Genomic DNA, 16,257 nt, shown 5'->3' with positions numbered 1-16,257 from the left:
AAGCCCTTCATATTATATGACGACATGCACATTCAGCATCAGTTATGGTTGGTCAAATACTGTTGTGACTCTGAATGTATTATATTAACAAGAAGCAACATAGTTATGGTTGGTCAAATACTGCTGTGACTCTGAATGTATTATATTAACAAGAAGCAACATTGCCTTTTTCTCCTGAAAATATCAAGTAACGTAACAAATGTGTTTGATTCTGCTTCCAATACGACAGTTTTGGTTAATACTCTACATGCCTACAGGACTTTGCAATGTTAACACAGCAGAACTCAGGCATCTGTATAAGTGTAGTGAAATGAAAACAGTATTATTGAGTCGTATGAATGCCTCACTTTCGTTCTGACACAGTTTAAGACTCGGGAGAAAAGTTTTACACCTGGTGTTCTACATAGCAACTTCACACACAAGAACTTTTTGCCGACACTACTACCACCTACATAAGTAAGCTTTTCCTGTGTCACTTTCAAGTAATGCACTTAAGCTATTCCTGATTTAACTGGAAGATCTGTACTTCCCACTTTCATATCAACAGCCTCAAAATGCATATTGTAGACTTCGGGATATGTTACAGGTCAGTGTCACACCAAGATTGTGGAGAAAGGGGGGGGGGGGGGGGGGGCACGTCGCTATCCAGCAAGTGTTTACCAATAAATAAGTGGCGAAAAATTACGGGTATAGGATGGCTTAACATGTGGAAAATGAGATTTTTATTATTCACTCACTGTATTTTATCATTTATTATTCCCTTAAAATCGCACAACAACTTCAATAAAACAGATGAATCACTGACACACTTCTTTCATAATTATTTCACTTTTAAACTGCAAATCCTCTAAGAGCTGTCTTGAATCTTCACGAGTCTCTCTCAACAGCCTTGATGTGGATAGATACGTACAGCAACCAGTAATCAGTCAGAACTGCGTCTGCAAAAACACAAGGATTATTAAACAATTTTTGCTGTCACTAATTACTAGCAATATAATTGACAGAGTAGATTGCTAATATTTGCTATATCACATTTGCTAATATTTGCTATATCACATTTGCAAGAACGATCTCACTGAAGTAATTAAGTCCATCGAAACGCTTAGAAACTAACCTCTCGTCTGACGAAAACGGTCTAAAGACGCAGTGGCAATTTCTTCAGATCTGTTGACAATGATATTTTGAGTTATCACTTTACTGAGTGACTGAAATGTAGTTCAGGTACCTATGAACATAACAATATGTTAGAATTCATTTTCTAAACACGAACTATTACGGTACTGTACGGCTACTTACATATTAATTACACTATTAATATTTTCACAGTTGTTTCTTTAATACAAAATTAAAGCCAACAGAAGAATAAACGTAAAACATACTTACCAATGACAGGTTTCTTGAGATGCAATTTTCTGTGTGGACAGATGTAACTTTTTCATACGGTGGTACGTCACAGAAATCGCGGAAGTAGCAGAAATAGCAGTGGCGGAGGGATACACGACCTATGTTCCTTAACTGCGACTCTTAACTGCGACAAATCACAGTTAAGAATAACAGATACTGAAAAGTAGCATTCACAGAAATCACTGATATCGGAAAATCGCAGTTTAGCCCATCACTATCGTCTAGTAAGGTCATCTGAAGACCAGTATCAGTTGCAAAGCGATTTAGAAAAAATTGCTGTATGGTGTGGCAGGTGGCAGTTGATGCTAAATAACCAAAAGTGTGAGGTGATCCACATGAGTTCCAAAAGAAATCCGTAGGAATTCGATTACTCGATAAATAGTACAATTCTCAAGGCTGCCAATTCAACTAAGTACCTGTGTACTCGATAAATAGTACAATTCTCAAGGCTGCCAATTCAACTAAGTACCTGGGTGTTAAAATTACGAACAACTTCAGTTGGAAAGACCACATAGATAATATTGTGGGGAAGGCCAGCCAAAGGTAGGACACTTAGAAGATGCAACAAGTCCACTAAAGAGACAGCTTACACTACGCTTGTTCGTCCTCTGTTAGAATATTGCTGCGCAGTGTGGGATCCTTACCAGGTGGGATTGACAGAGGACATCGAAAGGATGCAAAAAAGGGCAGCTCGTTTTGTATTATCACGTAATAGGGGAGAGAGTGTGGCAGATATGATACGCGAGTTGGGATGGAAGTCATTAAAGCAAAGACGTTTTTCGTCGTGGCGAGATCTATTTACGAAATTTTAGTCATCAACTTTCTCTTCCGAATGCGAAAATATTTTGTTGAGCCCAACCTACATAGGTAGGAATGATCATCAAAATAAAATAAGAGAAATCAGAGCTCGAACAGAAAGGTTTAGGAGTTCATTTTTCCGGCGCGCTGTTCATGAGTGAAATGGTAGAGAGATAGTATGATTGTGGTTCGATGAACCCTCTGCCAAGCACTTAAATGTGAATTGCAGAGTAATCATGTAGATGTAGATGACACGAAACCCAACTTGTGCTTTTCTCACAACCTCCTGAAAACCATGGATCAAGCATGTTTTTGGCTTCTGAAAAACGTTGACTCTATAACACATCAACATTTATAAACCAAAGTATGATCAGATGGAATATCGAACAAACTTTGTGACTGGGTTGATAATTTCCTGGTAGGCAGGACACAGCACGTTGAGACAGAAAGTAATCGACAAAAGTAAAAGTAACCTAGGTGTGCCATAGGAAAGTCTTTAGGGAGACCCTTGCTCATTATGTGTATTATTGATGCCATCCACAAGCCCTGATGGGTCCATCAGTACCGACTGACTGCCGTGTCATCCTCGGCCATTGGCATCATTCGATGCAGTATGGAGGGGCGTGGGATCAGCACACCACTTACTCTGCTATTGTGAGTTTCTGAGGGCTGGAGCCACTACTACTCAGTCAAGTAGCCTCTCAATTGGGATCATGAGGCTGACTGCAACCTCTCTCATCCTCCCACCAAGTAAACGTCCCTGGCAGTACCAGAAATCAAACCCAGGTCTTACACATGACAACCAGTCATTCTGACCACTCAGCTATGTAGGCAGACTACATTAACGACCTTGCAGAGTAATTGCAATAACAAGGTCAGAGTTTATCATACGTGATGTAGTTATTTATAATGAAGTACAATGTGAAAAATGCTGCAGAATTATTTCATTAAATCTTGATAGGATTTCAAAGCGGTACATAAACTAGCAACTTACTTTAAACACACAGAAATATAAAATTACACACTTCACAAAACGAAAAAGTGTAGTACCCTAAAACAACAATTTCATAATTAGAATCAGTCAACTCAAAAATACCTGGGTATAACACTTTGTTTGGAAATGAAATGGAATGTCCACACAGGCTAAGTCATAGGCAAGTCAGATGGCAGACTTCAGTCCATTGGCAGGATACTTGGGACATGTAGCCAATCTACAAAGTAGACTCCTTTCATACCACATGAGTGTCCCATTTCAAAATACAGCTTAAGTCCGTGGGACTCATACCAGATATGACTTACGTGAGATACTGAACATATACACTGGGGTGACGAAACTTATGTGATACCTCCTAATGTGTTTTTGAACCGCCTTTTGCCTGGCAAAGTGCAGCAGCTCGATGTGGCATGGACTCAGTCAATGGAAGTCCCTGTAGGAATAGTGAGCCATGCTGCCTCTATAGCCATCTGTAATTGGGAAGACATTGTCTGTGCAGGATCTTATGCATGAACTAATCTCTCAATTATATCCCATAAATGCTCGATGGGATTCATGTCGGTCGATCTGGGTGGCCAAATAATTTGCTCAAACTGTCCAGAATGTTCTTCAAACCAACACAATTGTGGCCTTGTGGCACAGTACATTGTTATCCACAAAAATTCCATCATTGTTTGGGAAGATGAAATCCCTAAATGTCTGCAAATGTTCTTCAAGCAGCTGACCATAACCAGGACGCAGTCTTTTCCAAGTAAAAATGGCCCACACCATTAGGGACCAACCACCTGCTTGCAGAGCCTTGTTGACAACTTGGGTCTACGGCTTTGTGGGGTCTGCGCCACACTCTAACCCTACGATCAGCTCTTACCAAATGAACTTGGGAATCATCTGATCAGGCCATGGTTTCCCAGTCATCTAGGGTCCAGTCGATATGGTCACAAGCCCAGGAGAGGTGCTGCAGGTGATGTTGTTAGCAAAGACACTTGCGTTGGATGTCTGCTGTCATAGTCCATTAACGCCAAATTTCGCCACACTGTCCTAACTGATATGTTCGTCTTATGTCACACATTGATTTTTGCAATTGTTAGCACTGAAAACTCTTTGCAAATGCCCCTGCTCTCTGTAAGTGAAGGCCATCTGCCACTGCATCGTCTGTAGTATAAGGTAATGCCTGAAATTTGGCATTCTCAGCACACTCTTGACGCTGTCAATCTCGGAATATAGAATTCCGTAACAATTTTAAAAATGGAATGTACCATGCATCTAGGCACAACTACCATTCTGCATTCCAGTTGTGTGGCCACAATCATGTTGGAAACATTTTCAGATGAATCACCTGAGTACAAACAACAGCTTTGCCAAGGCACGTTCTTTTATACCTTGCGTATGTGATACTATAGCCACCGGTATATGTAGATATTGTTATCAGATATGCTTTATCATGGCAGTACATAAAGGAAGATGGCTAAAGTGATCATAGGTTTGTGTGACTCATGGAAGACTCACTGACATGTTGAAACATCTGAATTGGCAGACTCTAGAAGATACATGCAAATTATCCCACTAATGCCTACTTACAAAATCTCAAGAGCCCATATTATGTGAAAATCTAGAAATATTTTTTATCTTTCTACACTGTGCTCCTATAGGGGATATAAAAACAAAATCTATCTAATTACTACTCTAGCCTCAGTCTATCGCCTTCATTTTCATGGCCTTCGCATGGAACTTTGTGAAAGTACCTTTGTATACACTGATGGCTCTCTGAGTGACTGTGAGGTCGGGTGTGCCTTCGTCATTGGCACCCGTGTCTTTCAATATCAGCTTCCGGCACACTTCTCAGTATTTACAGCTGAGCTTTTTCGCCTTGTACTAGGCCAAGGAGTACATCTGGCGACACAGTCTTCCCAATTGTGTTCTCTGCCAAGACTCACTCAGTGCCCTCCAAACTTTGTGTGTGCTGTACACTGCTCATCCTTAGTGCAGTGTAGTCATTCTTCCCATGGGAAAAAATCGTAATGTGATGCCATGCTAAATACCTTCAGCCATGAATTTCACAGAGGTTTGTAGATTATGTATTACAGATGGAGTTAGATAGGACCTGGCCATACCAAATGTACTCCACCTTTGGTGGACAACACCCTGTCACCTTGGCAATTACTCACAACAGCCTGCTGTATCAGCAACATTGCTGGATCATGCAGAAATATTACCAAATATTGCAACCACATTGCAGCAATGTTGCCAACACTATTGTGGCTAAACACTGCTGTAAAATGTGGTCCATGAACTCCTTTACAATAGCTAAGTAGGTATAAACACTTTTTTTCTGCAAACAAAATAACCATTTGTTGAAAACTAAACAAACAAACAAACATTATTACTTGATTGTATTACTGAAACAACAATACAGTAATACAAAAAAGATTCAATGGTGCCTTCAAATATGTAAAAATGAATTTTAAAACAAAATTATACCTCAAAAATTTTCACAATAAATTATTTATTCAAAAATTCTTACAAAACTTGAGAAAGATGTATACATTATCTCAAAATATTTTTTAAAATAAATAGGCATCTCTCAAAATTCAATAAAACTTTGAGGTTACTTTAACTCTGAAAGTATTGCAGCTGATAATTTCATAAATACAAGACTTTTTCTACATTTACAAACATAAATAATAAATTAACTTTGTACTTTTAGGGGTAGTACCAATTTTCATCTGAGTACAGAAAAAAAACTTCTTTATAAAACCATCAAATCCTGAAATGAAAAACATTTTCTTTACTACTATTTTCTGTCCAAACTACAATTCACAACAAAATATTTTACAAAGTAAAAAAGCAAAGTTTCGTACCATTTGATTCAGTGACATCTTTCATCTGCCACAACAGATATTCTGTTTATTGTTATGTAAGACGGTGGAATAAATAAATAAATAAAATGCACATTTCACTTGGTTTTGCAACTAACTTATTTTGGCAAATTATAATAGAAGTCTTCAGAAGCTGTCCACATCAATATTTCAGAATGGAATTCCTGAAACAGATAATAAATATTTCTAACTAAAAATTCTGAAAATTTATCACAAAATAAAGAAATGTGGCTTTCTGGAGTAACTCGTCAACAAATTAAGAGCCTAGAAAGATAATATTTACTGTACAAAAAAGTACAGGAAATAATGATGAGGCAATGAAAGAGAAAAAATAATTTCTTCCAATTTTTTTATTGGTAAAACACTATAGCAAGGTTCAACTTTGCTGTGACACTTCCTCCATTCCCAATTTGTGGAGCAGTCTAAATTTGCTATTCTACTAACAAAATACATTTTGCCTCACATTTAAATTTAGCCAAGTATATAGAGGAAATAGTAAAAATCATTGAAAAAAGACCCCCCCCCCACACACACACACACTTCCTCCAGACATTTATCTCATTAGTCCTCAATCAAGCTACATCATCTTTGTCTCCAAAATGGTTATAGGTATTCTGGGATAATTCTAACAGTCTACAGTGTCAGTTATTTTTATTTGCGTTTCCCAACCCCTTAAATAAATTTCAGTCTTCTGTGCAAATCTATCAAATTTTTATTCATATATTTTCAGCATTTTTACGTCAGGTATTTATCTCTCAAGTTTGTCTCCAACAGTCTTTATATCTGTAATCATTTACCAATAACATTTATATTCCCTTTGTATACCTACAGCTACACATTATTCCTGATGGATCCTCAATTCACTTGCCCACATAAATTGAAAAGAAACACCCAACCCCCTGGGTGGGGGGTACATCCTGTTCCAGAAATTCTGCCTAACAAATGCAATCTACTCCCACACACTCCCCCAAAATTCCTACCCACAAAAGTCCCAAATTCTGAATGCAAATCCTCCTTTGAAAAAGGCCCAAAGCCTTCAGACTGCATTGGTCCCTATACTCACAACGAAACATGTTCCCTTGGTGTAAGCATCCCTCAACTACCTGCGTTCCCTTCAGAGCATACTCATAATACGCAGTCCAATCTTTCCTATATCTTCGACTTCCAACAACTGGAACAGATTCAAAAATCTCCTCGAAAGCTACCAAATCTTTTGCCTTTCTACTCTCACCTTGGAATGCCATTACCCAATGCCACATATAAAACATCCTTGCTAGTCCCTCTTTAACACCCGGACCCTGCCGCATTAATATTTTCCATCTGTCATAACCCAGAACTCACTTCCAACATCCAACAGAACTCAAAGAAATCCACAACACTGTTGCTAATCTATCCACTACGAACCTTAATCCTGCAGAAGTTTCAGTCATTTCGGAGGTCTCCCTGAGAGCCTCAAACCAAAATTCTGGCCGGGCATGAATCGTATGTTCCATCACCTTGCAAATGCAGCTGGTAAGAGGCATGGGGCAGTAGCTGGAAGGAAGGTTTTTGCCCTTACCGGTCTTAGGTATGGATATGACAGCAGCTTTACAACAGCGTCCGGGAAATGTGCCCTCTGCCCAGATGAGGTTGTACGTGTTAAGCAGAAAGTGCTTGCCCGCGTGTTGCAACATCTGAATCTGGATGGTGTCTGGCCCTGGGGCAGAGGCCCGGGGTGAACTGAGAGCATGATCTAGCTCCCTCACAGTAAAGGCAGCATTGTAGCACTCACGATTCGAAGAAGAGAAGAGTATCGCCCGAGCCTTCTCTGCTTGTTTCCAATGTAGGAAGGCAAGGTGATAGTGGGAAGAACTCAAAACTTCCGCAAAATGGTAGCCCAAGGTGTTGGAGATGGCAATAGGGTCCACATGACATTGTCTGCTACTGTCAGGTCAGAAATTGGGGAATGGATCTTGGTTCCAGAGAGCCGTCGGAGGTTGGTCCACATAACAGAGGCAGGGGTGAAACTGTTAAAAGAACTAGTGAATGAAATCCAGCTAGCTCTTTTGCTAATCTGAAGAACGCAATGACACTTTGCATGCATCTGTTTCTAATGAATGCAGTTTGCCATTGTAAGATGACTGTTAAAAAAGTGGAGAGCACATCTCCTTGTCGTCCAAAGGACTGGGACACGGCGTAGTAAAGAGGAAGTGTGAGGAATGAAGCATTGTGCAGCAGTAAGGATAATGTTTGTGAGATATTCCACCTGGTCATCACAACTGCGGAAATCTTGTTCGAAGACTGCAAGGGAGGAGTAAAGATGCCAGTCAGTCAGCCTTAGTAAGCTGCCATTTGGGCGTGCATGCAGATGGGGTGGGAGTCAGCAAACGGATAGCACACGGGAAATGGTCGCTCGGTGTCAGAAAGAATGGACCAATCAAGATGATGGGTAATCTGGGCTGTGCAAAAGGATAGGTCCAAATGGGAATAGGTATGTGAGGAGTCGGAAAGGAAAATGGGTGCTCCTGTGTTAAGGCAGAAGAGGTTAAGTTGGTTAAGAAGGTCAGTCAAAAGGGCACCTCTCTGACAGGTCCTGTGGGAACCCCAAAGGGGATGATGCACATTTAAGCCACCGAGTAGCAAAAATGGGGGCAGTAGCTACCCAATAAGCTGAAGAAAGTCTGGTGACATCGAATGACGGAGGGACATAAATGGTATAGAGGGATAAAGTCAAGTGGGGAAGGAAAAGGCGAACTACAACAGTTTGAAGATGGATAGTCAGCAGATGGGTTGACAATGAATGTCATCCTGTATGAGCAGCGTAACACCCCCATGAGATGGAATGCCGACGTCAGGGGAAAGGTCAAATCGAATCGGTAAGTAATGTGAAAGCTCAAAGTGGTCATGAGAGTACAATTTCGTTTCCTGAAGGCAGAGTACAAGGGAATGCTGCGATGCTAAAAGCAGCCATAAATCCTCTTTGTGGAACCGAAGGCCTTGAACATTCCATTGGAGGACAGTCATGATGAGGAAGAGATGTAGGGGTGTCAACTCGGTGTCTGCTGAGTGACAGGCGGTGTAGAGTTGCTACTACAGGGCACACAAGCAGGAGGATCCTGCTCCATGATGTCCACAGAAACATCGGCTTGCTTGCTTGTGCAGCTGGTCTGTGGAGTCCAACGATGAAAAACAGCTGGTGGTGTGCACCGGCGATACAGAGGCCAGCCAGGCTAAGGTACCACATGGTAACACTGCTGAAGAGGATCTTCGAGTTGGCGAACAAGAAGATCGTTTGTCTTTGGTGGACTTCTTTGAGCCTTTCCGGTTAAAGGAAGACTCAGGTGTTGTTTGGCTAGAGGGAAGGAGGAAGTCTACACGAGAGTGCTCCTTCTGCCCTTTCCAGCCAACCGGTTGTGCAGCTGGTGGCTTCGCCCCTTGAGGCGAGAGTTTAAAGGTTTGTTGCACAGCTTGGCTGGGGGACGGCGATGCTATCTTGACACTGGGTGATTTCACAACCTCAGAGCTTAATTTGAGGTCGCATGTCAGCGTGGCCATGTCCTCCATGGAGCGAGGGTAACAAGAACAGACCTATAGGTGCCAGACAGAAGAACACAGGATTTGCGACTAGCCAGTAACTTCTAAGCAACTGGATAAGGCACTTTTTCCTTCACCCGGATCTCTTGGACAGCCCGCTCATCAAGATACACGGGGCAATCCTGAGAGGAGGCAGCATGGCCGCCATTGCAGTTGATACAGCGGGGAGGAGAAGGCAGAAAATCGCCCTTGTGTGCATTCCTACCAGAGATTACACATTTAGATGGGTGTCAACAAGACGTTCTAGTGTGATTGAAACGATGACATTGGTAGCAGCACTTCGGGTTTGGAATGTATACTCTATCAAACGTGAGGAAAAGAGTGCGGGTGGGCACCAAGGAGGAATCTACCTTTTTCATTACACGATGGACGGCAATTACACCCTGTTTAGAGAGGTAAGATTGGATTTCAGACTGAGTATGAACGTTGAGCAGTGTGGTATAAATTACACTACAGAAAGAATTCAAAGTTCTATGGGCCTCAAAATGAACAGGGTAGCTGTGGAGAAGTGAGGCAGCAAGCAGTTGTTGTGCTTGAGAATTAGCAAAGTGCCATTCTATAAATGAGAGCAGGATTTCACAGGGTCAGTAAGTTCATCAACACCTCTCTGAATAATGAATAAACTGACTGTGGGAAGGACTGACGGTCTTTAGTACGCGAGACCACAAAGAACTGTGGTGCAGCGGAAAGGGTCTTTGAATCATTAGCCTCATTACGTTTTATGTTTCATAGAATTTGATTGGGAAGATGACTGACTCATTGTGAGAAAATTCCCCATGATTGCCAGCGCCTCCAGTGGTACACTCCTTCCAACTGGGGGCTCCCTTCACAAGGGGTTGCACCCACCTTAAGTGATTGTTCACACCTCAGGTCACAACTCCCTAACATCTGACAGAGAGACCAATCGGGAACTTGGGAAGGTTGCAGCTCAGGCCACCCCTCCCTGGGCCTCGCCTGTACCGGGGATAAGTGCGAACCCTACCTGTCAAACCAGGGCTGGGAATTACGCAGTAACTAGTCAGTTGTTTCATGTAAGATACGTGAGCCAGCCTTCAGGAGTGCACAGGGAGGAAGAAGAAAAAGAGGAACCTCAAATGCTGAAGCGAAGGAACGAGAGTAGGGAAACAAAGCAAGGAAAAATGTTCAAATGTGTGTGAAATCTTATGGGACTTAACTTCTAAGGTCATCAGTCCCTAAGCTTACACACTACTTAACCTAAATTATCCTAAGGACAAACACACACACCCATGCCTGAGGGAGGACACTAACCTCCACCGGGACCAGCTGCACAGTCCATGACTGCAGCGCCTTAGACCGCTCGGCTAATCCCGCGCGGCACAAAGAAAGGAGAAGGGAGCAGGGAGCAAAAAAACAAAGATGAGACTGTTCTTACGTCAGCGACAGACAATGCAGAACATTCCCAATAACATCCCAGACATGTTTCCCTAGGGAGGGGAAAAAGAATAGCAGGAGGACAGACATACAGCAGGGAAGGGGAAAAATGCTGCAAAGGCTGGGGCCTGTGGTAGCCAAGCATGAACCCGTAAAAGAGTGGCGAGCCCACTGGGGAGGGACACTTGTTGTTCGAACATTGAAATCTGCAGCACTTTGTGGATGGGTTGCACTTCTGTCACATTGAACGATTCTCTTCAGTCTTCGTTGGTCCCTTTCTTGCAGGATCTGACAGTGATGTCAGAGATTTGATGTTTTACCGGATTCCTGATATTCATGGTACACTTGTGAAATGGTCATAAGGAAAAATCCCCGCTTCATCGCTACCTCGGAGATGCTGTGTCCCATCCCTCATGGAGCAGTTATAACACTATATTCTAACTCACTTAAATCTTGATAAGCTGCCACTGTAGCAGCAGTAACTCATCTAACAACTGCGCCAGACACTTGCTGCATTATGTAGGCGTTGCTGACCACAGTGTTGCATTCTTCCTGTTTACATACACTACTGGCCATTAAAATTGCTACACCACGAAGACGACGTGCCACAGACGCGAAATTTAACCGACAGGAAGAAGATGTTGTGATATGCAAATGATTAGCTTTTCAGAGCATTCACACAAGGTTGGCGCCAGTGGCGACACCTACAATGTGCTGACATGAGGGAAGTTTCCAACCAATTTCTCATACACAAACAGCAGTTGACTGGCGTTGCCTGGTGAAACGTTGTTGCGATGCCTTGTGTAAGGAGGAAAAGTGCGTACCATCACATTCCGACTTTGATAAAGGTCGGATTGTAGCCCATCACGATTGCGGTTTATCGTATTGCGACATTGCTGCTCACATTGGTCGAGATCCAATGACTGTTAGCAGAATATGGAATCGGTGGGTTCAGGAGGGTAATACAGAACGCCGTGCTGGATCCCAAGGGCCTCATATCACTAGCAGTCGAGATGACAGGCATCTTATCCACATGGCTGTAACGGATCATGCAGCCACATCTCGATCCCTGAGTCAACAGATGGGGACGATTGCAAGACAGCAACCATCTGCACGAACAGTTTGACAACGTTTGCAGCAGCATGGACTATCAGCTCGGAGACCATGGCTGCGGTTACCCTTGATGCTGCATCATAGACAGGAGCGCATGCGATTGTGTACTCAACGACGAACCTGGGTGCACGAATGGCAAAACGTCATCTTATCTGATGAATCCAGGTTCTGTTTACAGTATCATGATGGTCGCACCCGTGTTTGGCGACATCGCGGTGAACGCACATTGGAAGCGTGTATTCGTCATCGCCATACTGGCGTATCACCCGGCGTGATGGTATGGGTTGCCAATGGTTACACGTCTCCGTCACTTCTTGTTCGCACTGACTGCACTTTGAACATTGGACGTTACATTTCAGATGTGTTACAACCCGTGGCTCTACCCTTCATTCGATCCCTGCGAAACTCTACATTTCAGCAGGATAATGCACGACCGCATGCTGCAGGTCCTGTACGGGACTTTCTGGATACAGAAAATGTTCGACTGCTGCACTGGCCAGCATATTCTCCAGATCTCTCACCAACTGAAAATGTCTGGGCAATGGTGGCTGAGCAACTGGCTCGTCACAATACGCCAGTCACTATCCTTGATGAACTGTGGTATCGTGTTGAAACTGCATGGGCAGCTGTACCTGTACACACCATCCAAGCTCTGTTTGACTCAATGCCCAGGCCTATCAAGGCCGTTATTACGCCCAGAGGTGGTTGTTTTGGGTACTGGTTTCTCTGGATCTATGCACCCAAATTGTGTGAAAATGTAATCACATGTCAGTTCTAGTATAATATATTTGTCCAATGAATACCCGTTTATCATCTGCATTTCTTCTTGGTGTAGCAATTTTAATGGCCAGTAGTGTATCTCTGTAATTGAATATGCATGCCTATACCAGTTTCTTTGGTGCTTCAGTGTATGTGTGTTAAGGATGCACCAAAATATATGAAATTAAGATAAGGAATAACAAAATTTCAGAATTTAAATAGTTGCCAGAAATAATCCCACCACATCCTCTCAGCAAAAAGACTAAAATAAATAGCGCCAGAAAAATGGTAACAACATGCCACTTAATATGTACAATAAAAAAAAAAATCCTTATCTATTAAAACAAAACCATAGCATTACAATGTGGTGACTAAAACCAGCTGTCTTTATGACTCATGACTCTCAATGCCTCACCACAAACACACCTAAACATATAAATATTATGAAAAGGAAAGTTGCTACTCACCATACAGCGGAGATGGAGTTGCAGATGGGAACAAAAAAAAAAAAAAAAAAAAAAAAAAAATAATAAAGCTTTCCATTTGTGTGTGTGTGTGTGTGTGTGTGTGTGTGTGTGTGTGTGTGTGTGTGTCCGTTGACAAAGGCCAAAGCTTTATTTGTGACAGTTTTTTAGTAGTGCCTATCTGCAACTCAGCATCTCCGCTATATGGGGAGCAGCAACTTTCCTTTTCATAATATTGTTACATTCCATCCTGAATTTTCCATTGTTTGACAAAAAGATAAATAATTTGAAAAAGAAAGAAGAATAACTAAAAAAAAAAGAGGAGGCAGACAAAGTATGAAAAACGGATTAGGAAATCGAAAAGTAACATGCATGTGTACGAAAAACTGAGAATATAATCGATACAATAAGAATGTAGAGTATTACATTTTATGGCTGTACTACTGCATATTCGACCAGCGCATTTCTTGGATATCCATTGTGTGCCAGGCAGTGCCCTTACATCATCTGAAAGCAGCTCTTTATCAATAGACTGCTGTGCTGTTTACCGCCAAGCCTCCTGTGGCCGCCACAATATCCAGGGGCGCAGATTGCAGCAAATGCCAAACAGCGCTGCAGTCATGGGTGGTTTTACTACATGCGAGGACTTTGGCCTCAAAATGGTTCTAAATTAAGTTCAAGTTCAATAAACAATGTTACTTTAAGTGTGTTAATCTATCAGTGCTTTAGTCCACTACTTGGGAGGACACTTCAACAGCCAGTTAAAAAGAATGGGGAAAGATTTACAACAGGTGGGAATAATAAAGATACAGGAAACAGGTATGATTTCAGGGTAAAAGTGCAAACAAAAATTCAATTGTTTCGGGGAGAAAAGTATGAAGTCATAAACCGGCTGTTTCATGTGGTCCTGACATGGCCAAATTCAAATAATAATAATAATAATAATAATAACAACAAAAACAATATATTTTTTACCATAGATTTTGTTCCAGGAAACAAGTAAGTTCTTCTATCACGCGTACTCCACTATATCTAATGGCAGACTCCGAAATTCCTCATTATTTACTGAAAAATAATCATGCTTTGATTATTATTTGATAACTAAAATACAATTTCATTCAAACTAATTGTTTTTAAAACATAATGTTCAAAACAAAAATTGCCTGTAGTCCATTTCTTTAGTTATATTACTTCACATCAATTAACATCTAAAGATGATAATACAGCGACTATGTTCTCGTAACATCTAGAAAAAAGGGTTTCACTTAACAGGAGGCAAGACAACTAATCTGGCGTCCAACACATGACGAATTATTTACAACATCTGACTAGAAACAGACATAACATTATCAATGTCTTGTGAAAGAGAAATTGTTGATAAGCTTAACAATGATAATAATCACAGACTAAAAGTTTATCAAGAAGGCTAAGTGAGTATTTGTGCTTGCTACAATACAATCGCCAACATATAGCCTAAAAGGCAAAACAAGCACATTTAGTTAAAATGTAAGATGCAGAAGATTTGTGGTGAAAGTCTAAACCTTGTCTAAAATCACGTGTGCCATAACAATCTCATCATACAATTGAAAAGTTACCAAAATTGAGGAGAATGTGAACACTGTCAAGTACCAGAATGCCACAAAGAATTTTATCTGACCCATTCTATTTGTGATGGCTGCACATGTTCCAACAAAATAGACAACACAGCAAACATGTGGAGCCAAAGGAAGGGCTGTGATTTGGCAACAACTTGTCTCTACAGTAACTCTGAAATTTCTTACCAAAATTATTATAATCAATTACAGTATTATGTTCATAAAATAAGACAAAGGCAACTACTCACAGATAGTGGACTGATGTGTGGAAAATAAAAACATGTAACAGGAAACACTATTCACACCAGCTTTTGACCTCTTACTCTTCGTACAGTAAAAGAATACACGTTCACAAACACACAGTCCCATGGCTATGGTGAGGCAGAGCTGGTGTCAATAGTTATGGGTAACTTCAGAGCCTCTATTAGGGAAGATACATACTAGAGTGTAATGCTACCTATTTTAGAGTACTGCTCTGGTGTGTAGAGTCCTTGTCAGGCCAGCCTGAAGAGAGATACCAAAGTAATTCAGAGCCCCACTGCAGTGATTGCAATAGGATGGTATTGACCATTCAAAAGAGTAACACTGCTTGTGTCTGTATATGTGTGGATGGATATGTGTGTGTGTGCGCGCGAGTGTATACCCGTCCTTTTTTCCCCCTAAGGTAAGTCTTTCCGCTCCCGGGATTGGAATGACTCCTTACCCTCTCCCTTAAAACCCACATCCTTTCGTCTTTCCCTCTCCTCCTCTCTTTCCTGATGAGGCAACAGTTTGTTGCGAAAGCTTGAATTTTGTGTGTATGTTTGTGTGACTATCGACCTGCCAGCGCTTTCGTTCGGTAAGTCACCTCATCTTTGTGTGTGTGTGTGTGTGTATATATATATATATATATATATATAAACAAAGATGATGTGACTTACCAAATGAAAGTGCTGGCAGGTCGACAGACACACAAACAAACATACACACAAAATTCAAGCTTTCACAACAAACTGTTGCCTCATCAGGAAAGAGGGAAGGAGAGGGAAAGACGAAAGGATGTGGGTTTTAAGGGAGAGGGTAAGGAGTCATTCCAATCCCGGGAGCGGAAAGACTTACCTTAGGGGGAAAAAAGGACGGGTATGCACTCGCACACACACACATATCCATCCACACATATACAGACACAAGCAGACATATTTAAAGACCAAAAGTGGTCAAACAAATTTGTGTGTCTGTCGACCTGCCAGCACTTTCATTTGGTAAGTCACATCATCTTTATTTATATATATATAATAGAGGGAAACATT

At 41.5% G+C, this 16,257-nt stretch overlaps 1 protein-coding gene and 1 long non-coding RNA gene across 4 annotated transcripts in view; both read right to left on the bottom strand.

Annotated features, from left to right (window-relative positions):
• Positions 1-746: 746 nt before the first annotated feature.
• Positions 747-5,406, bottom strand: LOC126481060 (uncharacterized). Its single transcript, XR_007587504.1, has 3 exons — positions 1,874-5,406; positions 1,115-1,820; positions 747-938 (listed from the first exon to the last, which is right to left on the bottom strand). It is a non-coding gene; the product is annotated as an uncharacterized LOC126481060 (long non-coding RNA).
• Positions 5,407-5,761: 355 nt separating this feature from the next.
• Positions 5,762-16,257, bottom strand: part of LOC126481092 (cyclic GMP-AMP synthase-like receptor) — an 87,084-nt gene continuing 76,588 nt past the window's right edge. For 2 of the 3 annotated variants that reach the window (XR_007587505.1, XR_007587506.1), the window contains exons 11-13: positions 14,349-14,438; positions 6,055-6,236; positions 5,762-5,960 (exon numbers count right to left, since the gene is read on the bottom strand). Coding sequence is in view for 1 of the 3 variants with exons in the window: in XM_050104600.1 (XP_049960557.1) it covers positions 14,386-14,438 (53 nt within the window). In the remaining 2 variants the exon portion in view is untranslated. The other variant, XM_050104600.1, reaches the window with a different exon arrangement.

This window comes from Schistocerca serialis, chromosome 5, assembly GCF_023864345.2.
Source record: "Schistocerca serialis cubense isolate TAMUIC-IGC-003099 chromosome 5, iqSchSeri2.2, whole genome shotgun sequence".
Classification (NCBI taxonomy): domain Eukaryota; kingdom Metazoa; phylum Arthropoda; class Insecta; order Orthoptera; family Acrididae; genus Schistocerca; species Schistocerca serialis.
The sequence above is the reverse complement of the archived record's forward strand: the minus strand, read 5'-3'. Positions and strand labels throughout refer to the sequence as shown.